We start from the raw sequence: 17,664 nt of genomic DNA, 5'->3' as shown, positions 1-17,664 counted from the left end.
CAGTGTGCCTGATTTGCTGGGAAGTTGCGGTGCGGTCCCCTACGGCACTGCGTAGGATCCTACGGTCTTCGCGTGCATCCGTGCGTCGCTGCGGTCCGGTCCCAGGTCGACGGGCACGTGCACCTTCCGCCGACCACTGGCGACAACATCGATGTACTGTGGAGACCTCACGCCCCACGTGTTGAGCAATTCGGCGGTATGTCCACCCGGCCTCCCGCATGCCCACTATACGCCCTCGCTCAAAGTCCGTCAACTGCACATACGGTTCACGTCCACGCTGTTGCGGCATGCTACCAGTGTTAAAGACTGCGATGGAGCTCCGTATGCCACGGCAAACTGGCTGACACTGACGGCGGCGGTGCACAAATGCTGCGCAGCTAGCGCCATTCGACGGCCAACACCGTGGTTCCTGGTGTGTCCGCTGTGCCGTGCGTGTGATCATTGCTTGTACAGCCCTCTCGCAGTGTCCGGAGCAAGTATGGTGGGTCTGACACACCGGTGTCAATGTGTTCTTTTTTCCATTTCCAGGAGTGTACGCAGAGATTCAAAAACCTAACTACTGAAGCACTCAGGTGAAACTAAATAATTCGCCCCTGATTAGGAACTTGTAACAAAATCGGTTTTCTTTCCAACGCAAACGAAGATATAAGAACTGTGGTCATTAGATATTAAATTAACACACAGAAAATCAAGAAACTAAACTATTAAAGCACACAGGTGATATTATAAAATTCTCTCCTGGTTAGGAACTTGTAAAATATCACAAAATTGGTTACTTCCCTGTTGCTGCGTGTGTCTCGGCCGGCTGCTGCTGTCTCACTTCTCCTCCAAAGTTCAGTTATAACTGGCAGATGTTAGGCCTGTGATGAACATAAGTGAAAAATGTTAAGATATGAAGAAATGAGAATGATTGCTTGGTTTAGCATCCATTTACAGCAACTAATGACACCTGTTGAGTTTTGAATGTGCAATTGGGATTGTCTTACAATTGGACCATATTTGTTATATTAATCCATAGTATGAGCAAATATTGTGAATGGTCATTGAAATTGTGTACAGAGAAACATTAGACAAGCAAAGCAAAGCAGAGGTTAATAGAAATTCACATGTGTGTGAAAAGATGTATGCATGAAGCATACAACTACTACCAGCATCATACCTTAGCGAAAAATGTGGCAGAGAACCTGAGAAAATTTTGTTCCTATGTAAAATCGCTAAGTGGGTCTAAGGCTTCCATCCAGTCACTTGTTGAACAGTCTGATTGGCAATTGATGATAGCAAAACAAAAGCTGAAGATTTAAATTTCACATTCAAGAAATTGTTCACGCAGGAGAATTGTACAAACTATCATTTGATCATTGAACAAACTTCCGTATGAATGACAGTAATAAGCATCCCTGGCATAGAGAAGCAACTGAAAGAGTTGAAAACAAATAGTCACCAGGTCCAGATAGAATCCCAATTCAATTTTTCGAAGAGTATTCTACAGTGTTGGCCCCTTACCTAGCTTGCATTTATTGCATATCTCTTGCCCAATGCAAAGTCCCAAGCGACTGGAAAACATTGTAGGTGAACCCTGTATATAATAATGGCAAATGAATGACAAAATTACAGACTAATATCCCTAACACTGGTTTGCTGCAGTATCCTCGAACATATTCTCATTTCAAATATAATAAGTTTTCTAGAGACCAAAAAGCTTATGTTGATGAATCAGCTTGGTTTTAGAAAGTGTTGCCCATGTGAAACTTGGCTTACCCTTTTCTCACGTGATATACTGCAAACTATAGATGAAGGACAAAAGGCAGATTCCATATTTCTAGCCTTCAGAAAGCATTTCACATGGTGCCCCATTGCAGGCTGTTAAAGAAGGTATGAGCATATGGAATAGGTTCACGGATATGTGGACATGTGAGTGGCCGATGAAAGTGGGATAGGACTATTATTATTCTCTGTATACATAAATGATAAGGCAAACTTAGTAGGAAGCAATCTGCGGTTGTTTGCTGATGGATGATGTGGTATATGGTAAGGTGTCGAAGTTGAGTGACTGTAGGAAGATACAAGTTGACCTAGACAGAATTTGTAGTTGGTGTGATGGATGACAGCTAGCTCTAAATGTAGAAAGATGTAAGTTAATGCAGATGAGTAGGAAAAACAAGCCCCTAATGTTCAGATACAACATTAGTAGTGTCCTGCTTGACACATTCACATCATTTAAATATCTGGGTGTAACACTACAAAGCGATATGAAATGAATCGAGCATATGACAGTTTTAGTAGGGAAGGTGAATGGTTGACTTTGGTGTATTGGGGGAATGCTACGAAAGTGTGGTTCATCTGTAAAGGAGACCGCATATAGGATGCAAGTGAAACCTGTTCTTGAATACTGCATGAGCGTCTGGGACCCATGCCGGGTGGGATTAAAGGAAGACATTGAACGAGTTCAGAGGTGGGCTGCTAGATTTGTTACTTGGTAGGTTTGAACAACACCCAAGTGTTACAGAGATGCTCTACTTCCTCCAGCATACATTGCATGTAAGGACTACGAAGATAAGCTACAAGAAATTAGGGCTAAGATGGAGGCTTATAGACAGTCGTTTTTCCCTCACTCTATTTTCAAGTGGAACTGGAAAGAAAATGACAAGTAGTGGTACAGGTACTCTCTGCCATGCAGTGTATGTTGGGTTGTGGAGAATCTGTGTATATGTAGATGTAGAGAGGCAGGTAATGGTTTGAAAATGAACACAAGTGTTCGAAACTAGTCACCAATGAAAAGAATTATATGGAGCTGTGATAGAAACCTTACTAAATTATAAACAGATGAAGTGCTTCTTGTGGACAAAATTGTTGGGATCAAATGAGAGTGTTGCAAAAATATTTAATTGGCCAGTAGTGCAAAAATGTGAATTGTTTTGAAGAAGCATGTAAAATTCAAGGACCTCATTGGTAGAGTCCTAGCAGTAGAAACATAATTATAGTAGTGAACTACTTCAGTATTTTATTTCCCCAGTAAGAATTTCAAATTTGTGTACAACAAGCAGATTGATTATTGTGGTGCAACATTAGATTATTTAAAAAGTTTGGCACAGTGTATTTTTTGCTGGTAACAAATGCATTAAAACTGAAAAATACCGAAACATTTGATTGTATACTCACCTGTCTCCTAGTGTCATGTTACATGGAATACTAAACTTTTTCACCCCAGTGAGCTTAGCCAGTTTCACTTAGATCCAGGTTTCGTGAACACGGGATGCTTGAATGGGGGCTGGCCAGTGCCACTAGCCCTCGTCTAGTACCCATAACCTCTGTTTATAAGCTGGAACAAAATGTGTTAGAGAGAGTAGGTGGACTGTGTCTTTGCCACCAAGTTCAAGGAGAACATCACCTTAGCTTATTAATGGTAACATACTGAGTGGATGAGTGGATGCTAGGCAAAATAACCAGCAACGTGAAATCTCCAGCACACATGCCACATTCTAGTTATGTCAGATGTATGCGAAGTCTCCTCTTCTTGAGCAGAAAACCACTTCACTAGCTGCTCATAGGTGTATTCTGATGTGGCAATCAAACCAAATTTACAATTAGTAAAAAGTCACGAACAGCTTGTTAGAAGTTCTTTTATTTTAGAAAACATAAGAAAATTTTGAGGAGAATTCACTCTTTATCATCTAAAGGCACTTCAGTGAATTGCTGCTATATGATAAACAACTCATTCATTAAGAAATGAGTGTCTCATGATAGAGGCACTGAGTTTACAATTTTAAAACCATTGACTTTCGGGCTGATCCATCTTAAGGTAATTGAAGCATGTTATTAAAGGTGAATCCAATGCCACATATTAAATGTTGTTAGTTGTCTTATGATAGTGGTATGCAAGTGAAAGGTGATGGTCCATAAATGCAGCAAAGTTGATCATTGTGGAGTTACTCTGTGGGTTCAGAGAAAAATGGTAAAGACATTGAAAGTAACAAGTGAAAATCCCATACAACATAAAAAAAAGCTTGTAAGGCAGTACGATCTTCCTTGTCCAAGCCATCTTTAGCTTTTGATCTTAGAAAATTTGCTTAGTATGTTCAAAAGTAGTAGCTTTTTTGGTAGTTTGATAAGTTCCTTTATAGCCTGTTTAAGTGCCAGTAGATTATAGTAAATTATTTATAATGCTCTCCTCAACAGATCCAGGCAAGTAGTGTTAGCAGATTTATGTACACTGTACAACTACTAATTTACACATACAATAAAACTGTCATCATCTGGACATCCAGCACACTTGTTGGATTCAGTAAGACATAGCTTTTCATTTTGTTCAAGAGTCAAAAGAATCTCAACCGTTGCCTCTTCAACAGAAAATGGACCTCTATAACCCTGGGAAAGACATGTGTGGGATGAAAATAAAAAGCTTCAAGAAACATGGCTTATGATGTCAGACTGTGCAGCACTGATGTCAGATTATGATCCTTGAGCAGTATTTACGAAGTTTGTGTCTATCTGTGGAACCAAGAAGACACATGCAAGAATGGAATAACACAGAAATAAATGTTCTTACATACTTCGTGCATATTTCAAACTCTCTCTGTAAGCTGACCATCATTATTTGTGCAGAGTTGGATTTACTGCCCTGTGTGTCTGCTTACCCAGTGCAGCATTTTGGAAGTGAAGCATTTTGGGAATGCTCATTCTCAAGGTTGTCTTTCACTCAGATATAAACATTTTGAGACTGGAAGCAAAGATGCACTGCACTTTTTCATCTTGCATCGTTACCTTATGGTGAGCTGATAATGTTAGAAAAGCTGCAAGTAACTGTTTGCACGAATCATGCGATTTATTCAAGAAAGAGGCCCCACAGGGGGCCAATCTTCGGAAACTGGAAAGAAAGGCCTTTTCAACTGGGTCTCTGACAGATGCACCATGTAGTGGAAGACCAAGAACTATGACAACAGTAATGAAGTCACTGAATGCTTAAATGCATCACTGCTTCACTCACCAGCAAAAGCAACAAGGAAGTGGTCAGCAGAAAAGAACATTCTCAGAACCTACACGCATTGCTGGATGAAGAAAGAAGATTACCGTTCATTTTGATCAGGCTGCATCAATGAACTTAAGTGATACGCGAGATGATGCAATAAGGCAAAAGGTAGTCAGGTGCACTTCAGGACCTGTTGAGCAAGTCATTGATTACATTCTGGCACAAACAACTATGTGCATACATACTAGGCTTCCAGGTGTGCTAGTCTCACATGGGACATAGGAGAACTTCTGTGAAGTTCGGGAAGTGGGAGGGAGAGAGAGAGAGAGAGAGAGAGAGGTGGCAGAAGTAAAGCTGTTAGGGTACATAGTGAGTCATGCTTAGATAGCTCAAGGCTTACCTGTGAAAGGCAAAGCTCTCATGTTCGACCCTTGGCCTGTCAAACAGTATTAAGATACCAGAAAGTTTCGTATCAGGCATATTTTTAAATTTTGTGCCATCAACAAATTAAAATAGTAACTGTCTTCCAGTTGTAACCAAAGTATTGTGAACAGTTATTTTACATCTTTGGAAACACAATGTGTATGAATGCAACGTATCAGCAGTAAATTTTTACTGTCGACAGGGGACGTTGCATAACTTTCTCCGCCATGAAATGAAATGGTAAAATATCGAGGGGGATTATGTGTGTTGACCTGGTTTCTGTGCACACATCAGTCTGTGTGTCATTACATCTCATTGCAGATGTACAATTTAATTCTCAAAAATTTCACTTCAACAGTGGCTTACTGTATGTAATATTTTATTGTATTTATTTAAGCATGCAGAGTATATTTTATCTTATGTATTTATGATTTGTTGAAGTTATGGATTGTGCTTATTTTATCAGTTACAGTGGCCGTTCTTTCCTGTTGTCAGTGCAATTTATTCTGAACATGAACTGTGTAATGTTAAAATCTAGTTTCTGGCAATGTGATTCTCTCTTTTTTTTCACCATAAATAGTATCAGTTAACCAAACACTAAATTTCTACTTTGTAAAATACTTAGTACCAAATAATTTCATTTTCTCCAACCCTCTCCTTTCTTGTGCTAAACAAAAAAAAAACAAGTATTAGTATCACCTCTTGTTCTTCTTTGTGCATGTATCCATTGTGACTTTATAAATAAAAAAGTGTTTCTGTTTATCAGTTTGGTTGTAGTGTGTACTGTGGGCTTTTCCCCTTCAAAATGGTTTGTGTATTCCAGACAGACTGACTTATCATATTTCACAACTGTAATTCCATATTATTGGAAATATTAAGAGTAATTTTTTGACATTAAGGAGACTCGTAAGCAATGAGTATGTATCACTTTGTTGTTGTTGTTGTTGTTGTTGCATTGAAGTATTCTGCTTTTGGAGCATTCACTCAATGGAGATACTTATTGGTTTTTCTGTAGTTAAGTTTTTTCTTTTGCTCATTTTCTCTGAATTCATTAGTGATTACAGTGCATATCTCACCTACAATGTATAGTTAATGTTCTGGAATATTAATCTGCTGTCTCTTGGGTATTATATCACTATATTTAACAATATAATGAAAAGGATAGTTGCTACTCACCATATAGTGGAGATGCTGAGTTGCAGAAAAGCACAAGAAGAAGACTTTCAGAACCGTAACTTTCGGCCAACAAGGCCATTGTCAAAAACAGACAACACACACATACAGACACACACTCAACCAAATGGAACTCTCACATACATGACCACACATGACCACAGTTTCTGGCAGCTGGCGTCTGGCCTTGTTGGCTGAAATCTAATGTTCCAACAGTCTTTCTGTTGTGGCTTTCTGCAACTCAGCATCTCCATTATATGGTGAGTAGCAACTATCCTTATACTGTTACATTCCATCCTGGGTTTTCCATTGTTTGATATCACTATATCTCATGCTTTTTTTGTTCCAGTTATACCTGCAAGCCCGGATGACATGGAAAGGCTCCAAACTTTTGAAACACTTCTGTCAGTACATTTGTTTATTAATAGCTGTGGGCACAGCCTTGTCTCGCGTTTCTGACTATAAACATCACTGGAGTGATGTACTCGCTGGGTTTCTTCAGGGAGCTGTTTTTGCAGTGTCTGTGGTATGTTTCTCGACACTATGTAATGATACATCTGTGTGAAATTCACAAATATTACTTTTATTTTAAGGTAAAGTCAGTCAAGATAACTAGTAACTCATGAGTCACCCTCTTGGACAGTTTCTAGCCTCTGGCCGGATCTGTATGGATCGTAGGCCTCTCCATCGTCTTCTGTCTTGCCACCATCTCTCCGTTTTCACCTTATTCCAGTCTTCTCCTTTCTTCTAGCCACATACTTCTACTCCTTTCAGCCATCTGTCTCTTGGTCTCTTTCCTTCCAGTTTCATTTTGTGTATCCTCCTGGGTATTCTCTTCTCCTCCATTCTCTTAACGTGTCCACACCATCTCAGCCTTGATTTCTCTATCTCCTCCTGTAACGGTTCCACCTTCATTAACTCTCTGATCCTCTCATTTCTTAACCTGTCTACCTTTGTCATTCCAATACTATTTTCAAGAACTTCATCTCACTACCTTGTACTTTGCTTTTCCCTCTTCCTTTCATACTCCAGTTTTCTGAGGCATATGTCAGGATTGGAACATAGTATGACTGATATATAACCTTTTTACTTATTTGGGGTAGATCCTTGCTCCACATGAGACTTCTGACACTCTTCCGAAATGCTTCTGCTTTTCTCACTTCCCTGCCTCAAGCCATTCTTCTGTTCAATCCAAGCTGATCTCTCTCCTCCCACTTTCACACAGCTCACACTTCCATGGTACATTTCCCTTATTCCCCAAATAATCTGTTTTTCCACTCCTCTGTTCTCCAGGGCTTTCCACACTTTGCTTCTATGTATGCTATCATACGCTTTTTCAATGTCCAGGAAGGACATTAGTAGATCTATTCCATATTCATAATGCTGTCTTACAGCAAAAATTAGATCCACCATGGACCTTCCTGTTCTGAAGCTATGTTGCTCTTTTGTCACTCTTCCTTCGAATTTTGCCCGAATTCGTGCTTCCAAAATTTTTTCAAAAATCTTTGCACAATGACTCATCAGTGTTATACCCTGATAGTTCTTGCACTCTTTTCTATTTCCCTTCTTAAAGATCAGGACAATTACTCTCTACTTCCAGTCTTCTGGGATCATCTCCTGTCTTCACCCAATTTTCATTACTCGATATTGTCATTGTATCCCCACCTCTCCTGTTTCTCTCACCGTCTCTACACTTAGCTCATCCGGACCTGGTGACTTCCCTCCCTTCATCTTGCCCAATGCCTCTTCCACTTCTCCCCATGTAAGGTCTTTTTCTATTTGCTGTTCCTCCTCTTTTTTTCTCCTCGGCTTGTTCCTCCTCAATCCAGGTCTCCAACGGACTCAGGAGTTCTTCAAAATACTCTTTCCACATATTATTGAGTTTCTCCTTATTTTCTACATGTTGTCCACTTGTGTTCAACATTCGAGCATAATCTGTTGTACCGTTCTTCCTCTTACTTTTAATCATCCCATATAACACCTTTTTTGAATCGTCACTATACTCCTCCATCATTCTGGTCCACTGTTCCATCCACTTTCTTCTTTCCTCCACCACCACTCTTTTTGGTTCTTTTTTTCTTGCCTGATACTTTTCTCTTGTCTCTACTGTTCTCTTCTGGAACCATACCATAAAGGCTCTATTCTTCTTCTGTACTATATCCTTTGTTTTATCATCCCACCAGGGTGTTTCTTTCCGTCTCTTTTTGTTGCTTGTCCTCCCACATATTGTTTCTGCCGCACTTACTAATGTTCCCTTGAATCTACCCCATTCCTCTTCTACTGCTTTTGGTTCATCGTTTGGGATGCTTTCCTTTACTACTTGTACGTACTGTAGCCTGCTTTCTTTCTCCTTCAACTTCTGTACCCTTATATGTCTTTCCTGGTTTTCTGTCCCTTTATTATCCTTAGTCCCTCTCAGGTTCATTACCAGCAAACGGTGGTCACTATCCAAGGCCTCTGCTGGTATTACCTTAATGTCAATTATGTTCCTATTTATCTCGCTATCATACAGGAAGTAGTCAACTATCGACTTTCTCATTAAGTCTTGACTGTACCAGGTAATCCTGTAGCTATCTCTTTTCCCGAACCAAGAGTTCCCAACCAGCAAGCCATTCCTTTGACAGAACTCCAATAGTCTTTCACTTTCCTCGTTTTGGTGGCCCCAACCCTATGGTCCAAGCACACTTTTGCAGCCTTGTCTTTCTCTTCCAACACGTGTGTTTAAAGCCCCCATTACTATCATATTCTTCCTTCCCATCTGCTTCTGCATTTCCTCTCCAAACTCTTGCTTCTCCTCAAAAGTGCAACCCACCTGCGGCGCATACACTTGTATTACCTCTATGGTCATCCCCGTGAGTGATATTTTGGTCTTCATTATCCTATCACTTATTCTCATCACTTCCTCTTTTAATTCATGTCTTACTACTATTCTGACTCCATTTCTCCTTCCCTCCTCATTTCCTCTCCAGTACAGTCGGTAGCCTTTCCTCAGCTCTCTCCTTCCTTCTCCTTTCCATCTCATTTCAGCTAACCCCAATAGGTCCAACTTCCTTCTTTCCATCATGTCTACCATCTCCTCCCTCTTTCCAGTCAATGTTTGTATATTTAATGTTCCAAATCTTTGTTCTTGTTTATAGCCAGTTCATCGTCGATTAAATCTGTCCTTTCCGAGGCCCATCCTATTTTTGAAAGCAGAAATCATAATCCACTACTGGCTTGCTGGGCCTATCGTAGCTTCACCAGAGCCCCGTTTGCCATCACTTTTCAGGGTTCCTGTAGGACCTTCACAGCCACCGTAGCGGTCCAGGGCACACACAGTCCCCACTGTACCTCACTCCTACAGGCAATCCCCTACTTCATGCTGGTGCCTATCTCCATCTTGGACGAGTGGTTGGACTTGTGGGAGTAACTATGCAATGGAATTGCCATCCAGTACTTACCTTCAGTAGGCAATACATTTAGCGTTGTCAATAGTTACACATAAAAGTAAAAATGATGACATTATCTTAGCTTTCAAAACTATTAGTTCCTCTCTCTGGAGGAGGAGAGGAGTAGAGTGGGGAATGTTAAAAAGGAAAGGCCCCAGTGTGAGAGGGTCCCCTTGATGAAATTGCATACCAAAAACTGCATCTCTGAAAAAGGGAAACTGTTGTTATAAATTTAAATACCAGGAAGTCTTTGGTGAAGTATTTGTCTGGAGTGTAGCCTTATACAGAAATGAAACATGGATGATACACTCTTCAGGCAAGATGAGAATAGAAGCCTTTGAAATGTGGTGTTACAAAAGAATGTATGGATCAAATATCTGATAGGAAGGTACTGAATCAAATTGGGGAAAAAAGAAATTTATGGCACAACCTGACTAAGAGAAAGGGATCTGTTGATAATAGTCATCCTGAGGCATCAAGGAATCATCGATTTAGGTAATGAACAGAAATGTGGGTAGTTGAGGGGAGATAAAATTATGAGGAGATAAAATTATGAAGTGAGGCCATGGCTTGAGTATAGTAAGTAGGTTCAAATGGATGCAGACTGTACTGTATTTAAATTTTTTTGGTCCTAAAGTCTTCCAAAGAAGCTTAGACATAAGACATTGGCATTGGACACATCAGTTTATAAGCATAGAGGTGAAAGAGTTTTTTGTGCATACATATTTAAATATTTTTATAATATAGTTTGTACTGTTAAAATTTCTTTTGTGGAATAAAAGCAGTGATGCTGTAAATATGACTTTTAAGATTTTCCAATTGTTTTGACTTTTATGTTTATTGGAAGTTTGTTATAAAGTTTAATTCCCATGTGGAAAGTACTGATTTGGCACAGGACATGTTGATTTGAGTCATTTGCAAGTTTTTCTTCTGGTTTGTAAAGTGATCATAATTATCACTTCTTTTTTTTCACTCAATTGTCCTTAGCTATTACATTAAACAATGGAAAATCCAGGATAGTTGCTATTCGCCATATAACGGAGATGCTGAGTTGCAGATAGGCACAACAAAAAGACTGTCAGAAAGCGAGCTTGCGGCCAACATGGCCTTCATCGGAAAGAAACAACATGCACCCACACTAACGCAAATGCAACTCATACACGCATGATCACGTCTCCGGCTGCTGAGGTCTGCTGCCTGGCCTCAACAAACAGAAACTGGCATTTTTGTTAGTATATATGCGTATATTGTCTATTTCCGATGAAGGCTTTGTTGGCCAAAAGCTCACTTTCTGACAGTTGTTTTGTTGTGCCTCTCTGTGACTCAGCAGCTCCGTTATATAGTGACTAGCAACTATCACTTTCATATTATTGTTACCTGTTATATTTATTTTCAAGGATATGATGGTTTCCGCAATAAATAATGACAATATTTGAAAATGATAAATTGCCACCCACCTTGTACCGGAGATGTTGAGTCCAAACAGACACAACAGAAAGATTCCTAAATATGTGAAGGTTCCACGATGTAGATAAGCATTACAGACCCATGATCTCAACATGAATCTCTAGGTTTCTATCCATACATGATTCTAACGTTCCTTTTTTCTGTTTGAATGAGCTAATAACTGTTTTAGAATTTCCCCAAAATGTGACCACATTGCACTATTTGCTGACTTCTCAGTGCAGCAGGAGTGTAGTGAGCAAAGAAAGTATACTTTGATTAAAATAACAGATTACAGTGGTGGAGGTAGTGTTTCTGGGGTGCAGCCAGCCGTGCTAAGTGAGGCTCTGCAAGTAACTGCAAAACTAGTAACACAGTGAGCACAAGGTGCTCGAGAAAGCTGGCAGCTGGGCGCTACCACTCGAGTTGCTGAGATATCGATCACAAAGTAATTTTAGTCAGAGTATAGTAGATCTTTCTCAGTTTTGCTTTAAGATATTTGATAGGCTTATTCCATTTTTCTTTGCTTTGCTGATCTAATTGTAAGAATTTGGTTTCTGTACTGTTATCAGCTGGTTAATTTACAAACTTGTGGCATGCTGCAGGTGAAAAATAGGTTTGCAATTGTTTCATAATTGAAATAAATAGTTGTAGCTCCATCAAAAGTTGCATTCAGAAGTCTCTCTTTTTATATCTTGATGATGCTTAGTTTTGGATACCTGTGTTCATTTTCAGTCCACCCATATAGTAAGTGTGACAGCACAGGTGATAGCGTACGTACAAAAACTGCCCTTGCAGTGATGATCAAAGTGGCACTATGGCTGACTCGACAATGGTAAATAGACCACATAGGACGGACATTAGAAAATATGTCACTTTGATCGCCACTGCAGGGCAGTTTTGTACATAAGCTGTCGCCTGTATTGTTACACTTACAATGTGGATCATTTGAGAATGGATGCAGGTGTCCAGAACTAGTAACCATCAATAAATAAAAAAAGCTACTTCTCAGTGCATCTTTGGTATATTGTTGATAAGAGAGAAATGGGGTGTACCTATCCTTGTTCAGAGCATTGTGAAATTTTACAATAGTTTTATTTTATTATTGGTTAAAAGGTGATTATTCTGTGCCCTGCTGCTAAGTTGTTTTGTGACAAAATTGACTGATTGCTGTAATTCTTCTTTACTTTCCCCTTTCACTAGAATTGTGGTGTCATCTGTAAGTATGATCATTTTATGTGCATCGATGGTGGCGGTGGTGGTGGTGGTTAGTGTTTAACGCCCCGTTGACAACGAGGTCATTAGAGACGGAGCGCAAGCTCGGGTTAGGGAAGGATTGGGAAGGAAATCGGCCGTGCCCTTTCAAAGGAACCATCCCGGCATTTGCCTGAAACGATTTAGGGAAATCACGGAAAACCTAAATCAGGATGGCTGGAGACGGGATTGAACCGTCGTCCTCCCGAATGCAAGTCCAGTGTGCTAACCACTGTGCCACCTCGCTCGGTGCATCCATGGTGGCCTGAGTAGCAAGAGATAGTGATCGTGTGTGTGAGGTGTGCATACTTCGTGTGAATGAATTTCTGTTTTTCTTTGCTGATGAAGGCTTTGGTTGAAAGCTAAATGTGTCTCTTTGTTGTGCCTGTCTGCAGTTCAGTCTGTCATCTTACAATGGGTATCAATCTATATTTTCCATAATTGTTCATGTTTAAGCTTAGATGCACAGAAGGAACAAAAGTGGAGCATTATTGTACCTTGGGGCACAGCAAATTTAATTACATTATACTTTGACAAATGTTCAGACATTGTTTTAAGGTTGACATTAGTATTCTTGATGTTTACTGCTTCCATAAGATTGCTGTGGAAGGAACTAATCCAACTGTTAGGCAGACCTTGAATAGTGTACTTTTCAAGCTTTGACAGCAGCATCTTATGTTCCACCGTGTCAGAAGCTTTTCATAGGTTAATAAATACTCCAGTTGGTTCCTGTTTCTTATGTGTCATGTTTAGTGTTGTGTCTGACTTCTTGGACAGGAAATTGGCTAGTAATAATACAGCCAATTAGAACAATCTGAATCAGTAATACTTTATTAATCACGTCAGAACATTTCTTTGCTTGCCAGGCTCCCCTGTCTCCGTGAAACTGCACACATGGACTTGCAGTTCACAACACAACAAATGAGACACAGTTACTGAGTGGTGAAAGGATACAAGTTCAGAATGGCTGTACTGTGGCTTCACTACAGTTGTTAGAAAACACAAATTCGTAGACACTTGTTGACACAGTTCTGATATTGTTGGTGCTTGAGCACAATTCACAGGAGATGGAAGCCCCCTTCTTCATTCCCCATTGTCTAACGTGGGCTGTGTCATGGCGAGTAGGAAGCACAACAACATTACTCCAACAGGAACTGCCTGGGAGTTTCTATTTTTATATGTTGAATTAATTCAAGATTGAGCCAGTGCTCATTAATGCTATTACTGAGATATCCCTTAGCTCATTTTTTAGTAATACATTAATTTTGTCGCTCTCATTACATGAGGATTGTACATTATGGTGATAAATTTTTAGATCGGGTTCATTGATTTTTTGATTGTAGTGTGTCATATTGACAGCATTACATATCTTTTGTGTAAACTCAGATCACCAGTAGTATTGGATTTTCTGTATTCTTTCTTGTTACTGTTCACTCTCTTGTTCATAGCTGTTTCACTTGGGGGTATTTTGAGCTTGTAAATAAGAGATGAGATTACTGGAGCCATTTAAAGGGAGTAGGTTCGAAGTGTATGATTATTTTGTTTACTTCTTCCATAACTGGTGCATTAGAAGGGTACATAACGCTTTTTTCCCTGACCTGTTTGAGTACATGCCATAGTTAGTATACAACTCTCTATTAAAATAACTTACACCTATAATACATGTATTACTAAAATACTTCCAAGTCTTTGTTAATTCATAGTTCGTTTGTGAAATAGCCTCATTTACACAGAACTGGGGTATGAAGTCATGTCTCTTTGGAATGTTAACAAAAAGTACCTTGCAGTGATGAAGTGCCAGAAATTTCTTCTTGAACATTTGAATAATATCATAAATTTCATTGCAGACTATGTTGCTAACGTCATCTATTATAATCAAATAACGGTCTTTTACATTTTGAGGATTGTAGCCTACTGCAACTTCTTGAACTTTTAGCACCAGGTTTTACGATACTACATACCTCAGCACCTAGTTCATGGATTTTTTTTTCCCAACTTCAGATTCTACATCTACATCTACATTTATACTCCGCAAGCCACCCAACGGTGTGTGGCGGAGGGCACTTTACGTGCCACTGTCATTATCTCCCTATCCTGTTCCAGTCGCGTATGGTTCGCGGGAAGAACGACTGTCTGAAAGCCTCTGTGCGCGCTCTAATCTCTCTAATTTTACATTCTTGATCTCCTCGGGAGGTATAAGTAGGGGGAAGCAATATATTCGATACCTCATCCAGAAACGCACCCTCTCGAAACCTGGCGAGCAAGCTACACCGCGATGCAGAGCGCCTCTCTTGCAGAGTCTGCCACTTGAGTTTGTTAAACACCTCCGTAACGCTATCACGGTTACCAAATAACCCTGTGACGAAACGCGCCACTCTTCTTTGGATCTTCTCTATCTCCTCCGTCAACCCGATCTGGTACGGATCCCACACTGATGAGCAATACTCAAGTATAGGTCGAACGAGTGTTTTGTAAGCCACCTCCTTTGTTGATGGACTACATTTTCTAAGGACTCTCCCAATGAATCTCAACCTGGTACCCGCCTTACCAACAATTAATTTTATATGATCATTCCACTTCAAATCGTTCCGCACGCATACTCCCAGATATTTTACAGAAGTAACTGCTACCAGTGTTTGTTCTGCTATCATATAATCATACAATAAAGGATCCTTCTTTCTATGTATTCGCAATACATTACATTTGTCTATGTTAAGGATCAGTTGCCACTCCCTGCACCAAGTGCCTATCCGCTGCAGATCTTCCTGCATTTCGCTACAATTTTCTAATGCTGAAACTTCTCTGTATACTACAGCATCATCCGCGAAAAACCGCATGGAACTTCTGACACTATCTACTAGGTCGTTTATATTTATTGTGAAAAGCAATGGTCCCATAACACTCCCCTGTGGCACGCCAGAGGTTACTTTAATGTCTGTAGACGTCTCTCCGTTGATAACAACATGCTGTGTTCTGTTTGCTAAAAAGTCTTCAATCCAGCCACACAGCTGGTCTGATATTCCGTAGGCTCTTACTTTGTTTATCAGGCGACAGTGCGGAACTGTATCAAACGCCTTCCGGAAGTCAAGAAAAATAGCATCTACCTGGGAGCCTGTATCTAATATTTTCTGGGTCTCATGAACAAATAAAGCAAGTTGGGTTTCACACGATCGCTGTTTCCGGAATCCATGTTGATTCCTACACAGTAGATTCTGAGTTTCCAAAAACGACATGATACTCGAGCAAAACACATGTTCTAAAATTCTACAACAGATCGACGTCAGAGATATAGGTCTATAGTTTTGCGCATCTGCTCGACGACCCTTCTTGAAGACTGGGACTACCTGTGCTCTTTTCCAATCATTTGGAACCTTCTGTTCCTCTAGAGACTTGCGGTACACGGCTGTGTATCCTACTTTCTCTGTTACTTTCTCTACTTAGACGTTTGACTATACACTGAAACTTTAAATGCATTCGCTTAACTTTGAGAATTCACTTTTACCCTTCTCGTACAGTACCTTTGCAATATTTTAACAGTAAATTCTTGCACACCTACACTCACCACCATCTTGTTCAACTACAGTAGTTATACGGAGATGAATTAGTCTTTGAACTGAAGACCACACAAGGCAGCCTTGGGCGTTCTTATGCGGAGTTAATATGTGGTTCATGATTGAGTGAATTGGTTGTATGTTAAAATCAAGCAATGGAAAGTCCAGGATGGAATAATAACAATACTGAGAAAAGGGTATATTCCTAATCCCTTATAGAGGAGACACTGAGTCGCAGACAGAGACAACAAAAAGACAGCTATGCATTTAAACTTTTGTCCAAAAGACCTTCTTTCATAGCAGAAAACACACAGACATTCATAAAAGCACAACTCACACCATGACCACTGTCTCTGTTCACTACGGCCAGGTTTTGGACTGCAATGTGCCTGATGAGAACATCACTGTGGCATGGGTGGTGGTGATGGGAGAGGGAAGGTAAAAAGGCATCATGGAACAGAGAGGGGGAGATATAGCAGGGTATATGTGTGTGTGGGAGGGGGGGGGGTATAGTGCTGCATGTAGAAGCATGCAGGGACGTGTTGGGTGGGGATGGGGTAGGACTGCTAGGTGCATTTGGCAGGCTGGAGGGGGGGGGGGGTGCAGCAGAAAAAGAGAGAAGGAGAAAAATGTTAGTGGATGCATTGGCAGAACAGAAAACTTTGTAGTGTTGGAGAGGGAGCAGGTAAGGGGATAGGTAAGTGGAGGACAGGGTCTAGCATAGTTTGAGGCCAGGGTGATATGGGAATGTAGGATTTTTTGCAGGGAGGGTCCCCACCTGCGCAATTCAGAAAAGCTGGTGTTTATAGGAAGGGTCCAGGAGGTGCAGGCTATGAAACAATTATTGAAGTGAAGCACATTGTGTTGTATAGCGTGTTCAGCAACTAGCTGGGCCAGTTTGTCAGTGGCCATTCATGTGGACAGACAACTTGTTGGTTGTCATGCCCACATAGAAAACAGCACAGTGATTGCAGCTTAGTTTATAGATCACATGGCTGCTTTCACAGGTAGCCCTGCCTTTGATGGTGTAGGTGATGCCTGTGACTGGACTGGAGTAGGTGGTGGTGGGAAGATGTATGGTGTAGATCTCACTTCCGGATCTATTGCAGGGATATGAGCCATGAGGCAGAAGTTTGGGAGCAGGGGTTGGAGTAGGGATGGAAAAGTACAGGGTGTTTATAAATGAATATTGGGGTTTTTAATGCTTTATAATATTTATTATATTAAACTTACAGTTATAAATGATATGTCAAATGAAAGAGCAGCTCAAACAGTTTTACCAAGAACCTTATAAATGTTCAATGTGAGCACCATTTGTCACACGGCACACATCAAGTCTATAGCTGAGTTCTTCCCAGACGTTGATAAGGGCGTCTTCAGTGATTGTAGCAACAGCTGCTTCAATCCGGTTTCTTAATTAAGGGAG

The 17,664-nt window shown here is 40.4% G+C and overlaps 1 protein-coding gene across 3 annotated transcripts in view; it reads left to right on the top strand.

The window, feature by feature from the left end:
• Window positions 1-17,664, top strand: part of LOC126190847 (putative phosphatidate phosphatase) — a 121,757-nt gene that overhangs the window by 63,766 nt on the left and 40,327 nt on the right. For all 3 annotated transcript variants that reach the window (XM_049931432.1, XM_049931434.1, XM_049931433.1), the window contains exon 5: window positions 6,912-7,088. In XM_049931432.1, coding sequence (XP_049787389.1) covers window positions 6,912-7,088 — 177 coding nt within the window. The remainder of the gene's footprint in view (window positions 1-6,911; window positions 7,089-17,664) is intronic.

Source organism: Schistocerca cancellata, chromosome 6 (genome assembly GCF_023864275.1).
Source record: "Schistocerca cancellata isolate TAMUIC-IGC-003103 chromosome 6, iqSchCanc2.1, whole genome shotgun sequence".
Lineage (NCBI taxonomy): Eukaryota > Metazoa > Arthropoda > Insecta > Orthoptera > Acrididae > Schistocerca > Schistocerca cancellata.
This window is presented reverse-complemented; position numbering and strand designations above follow the sequence as displayed.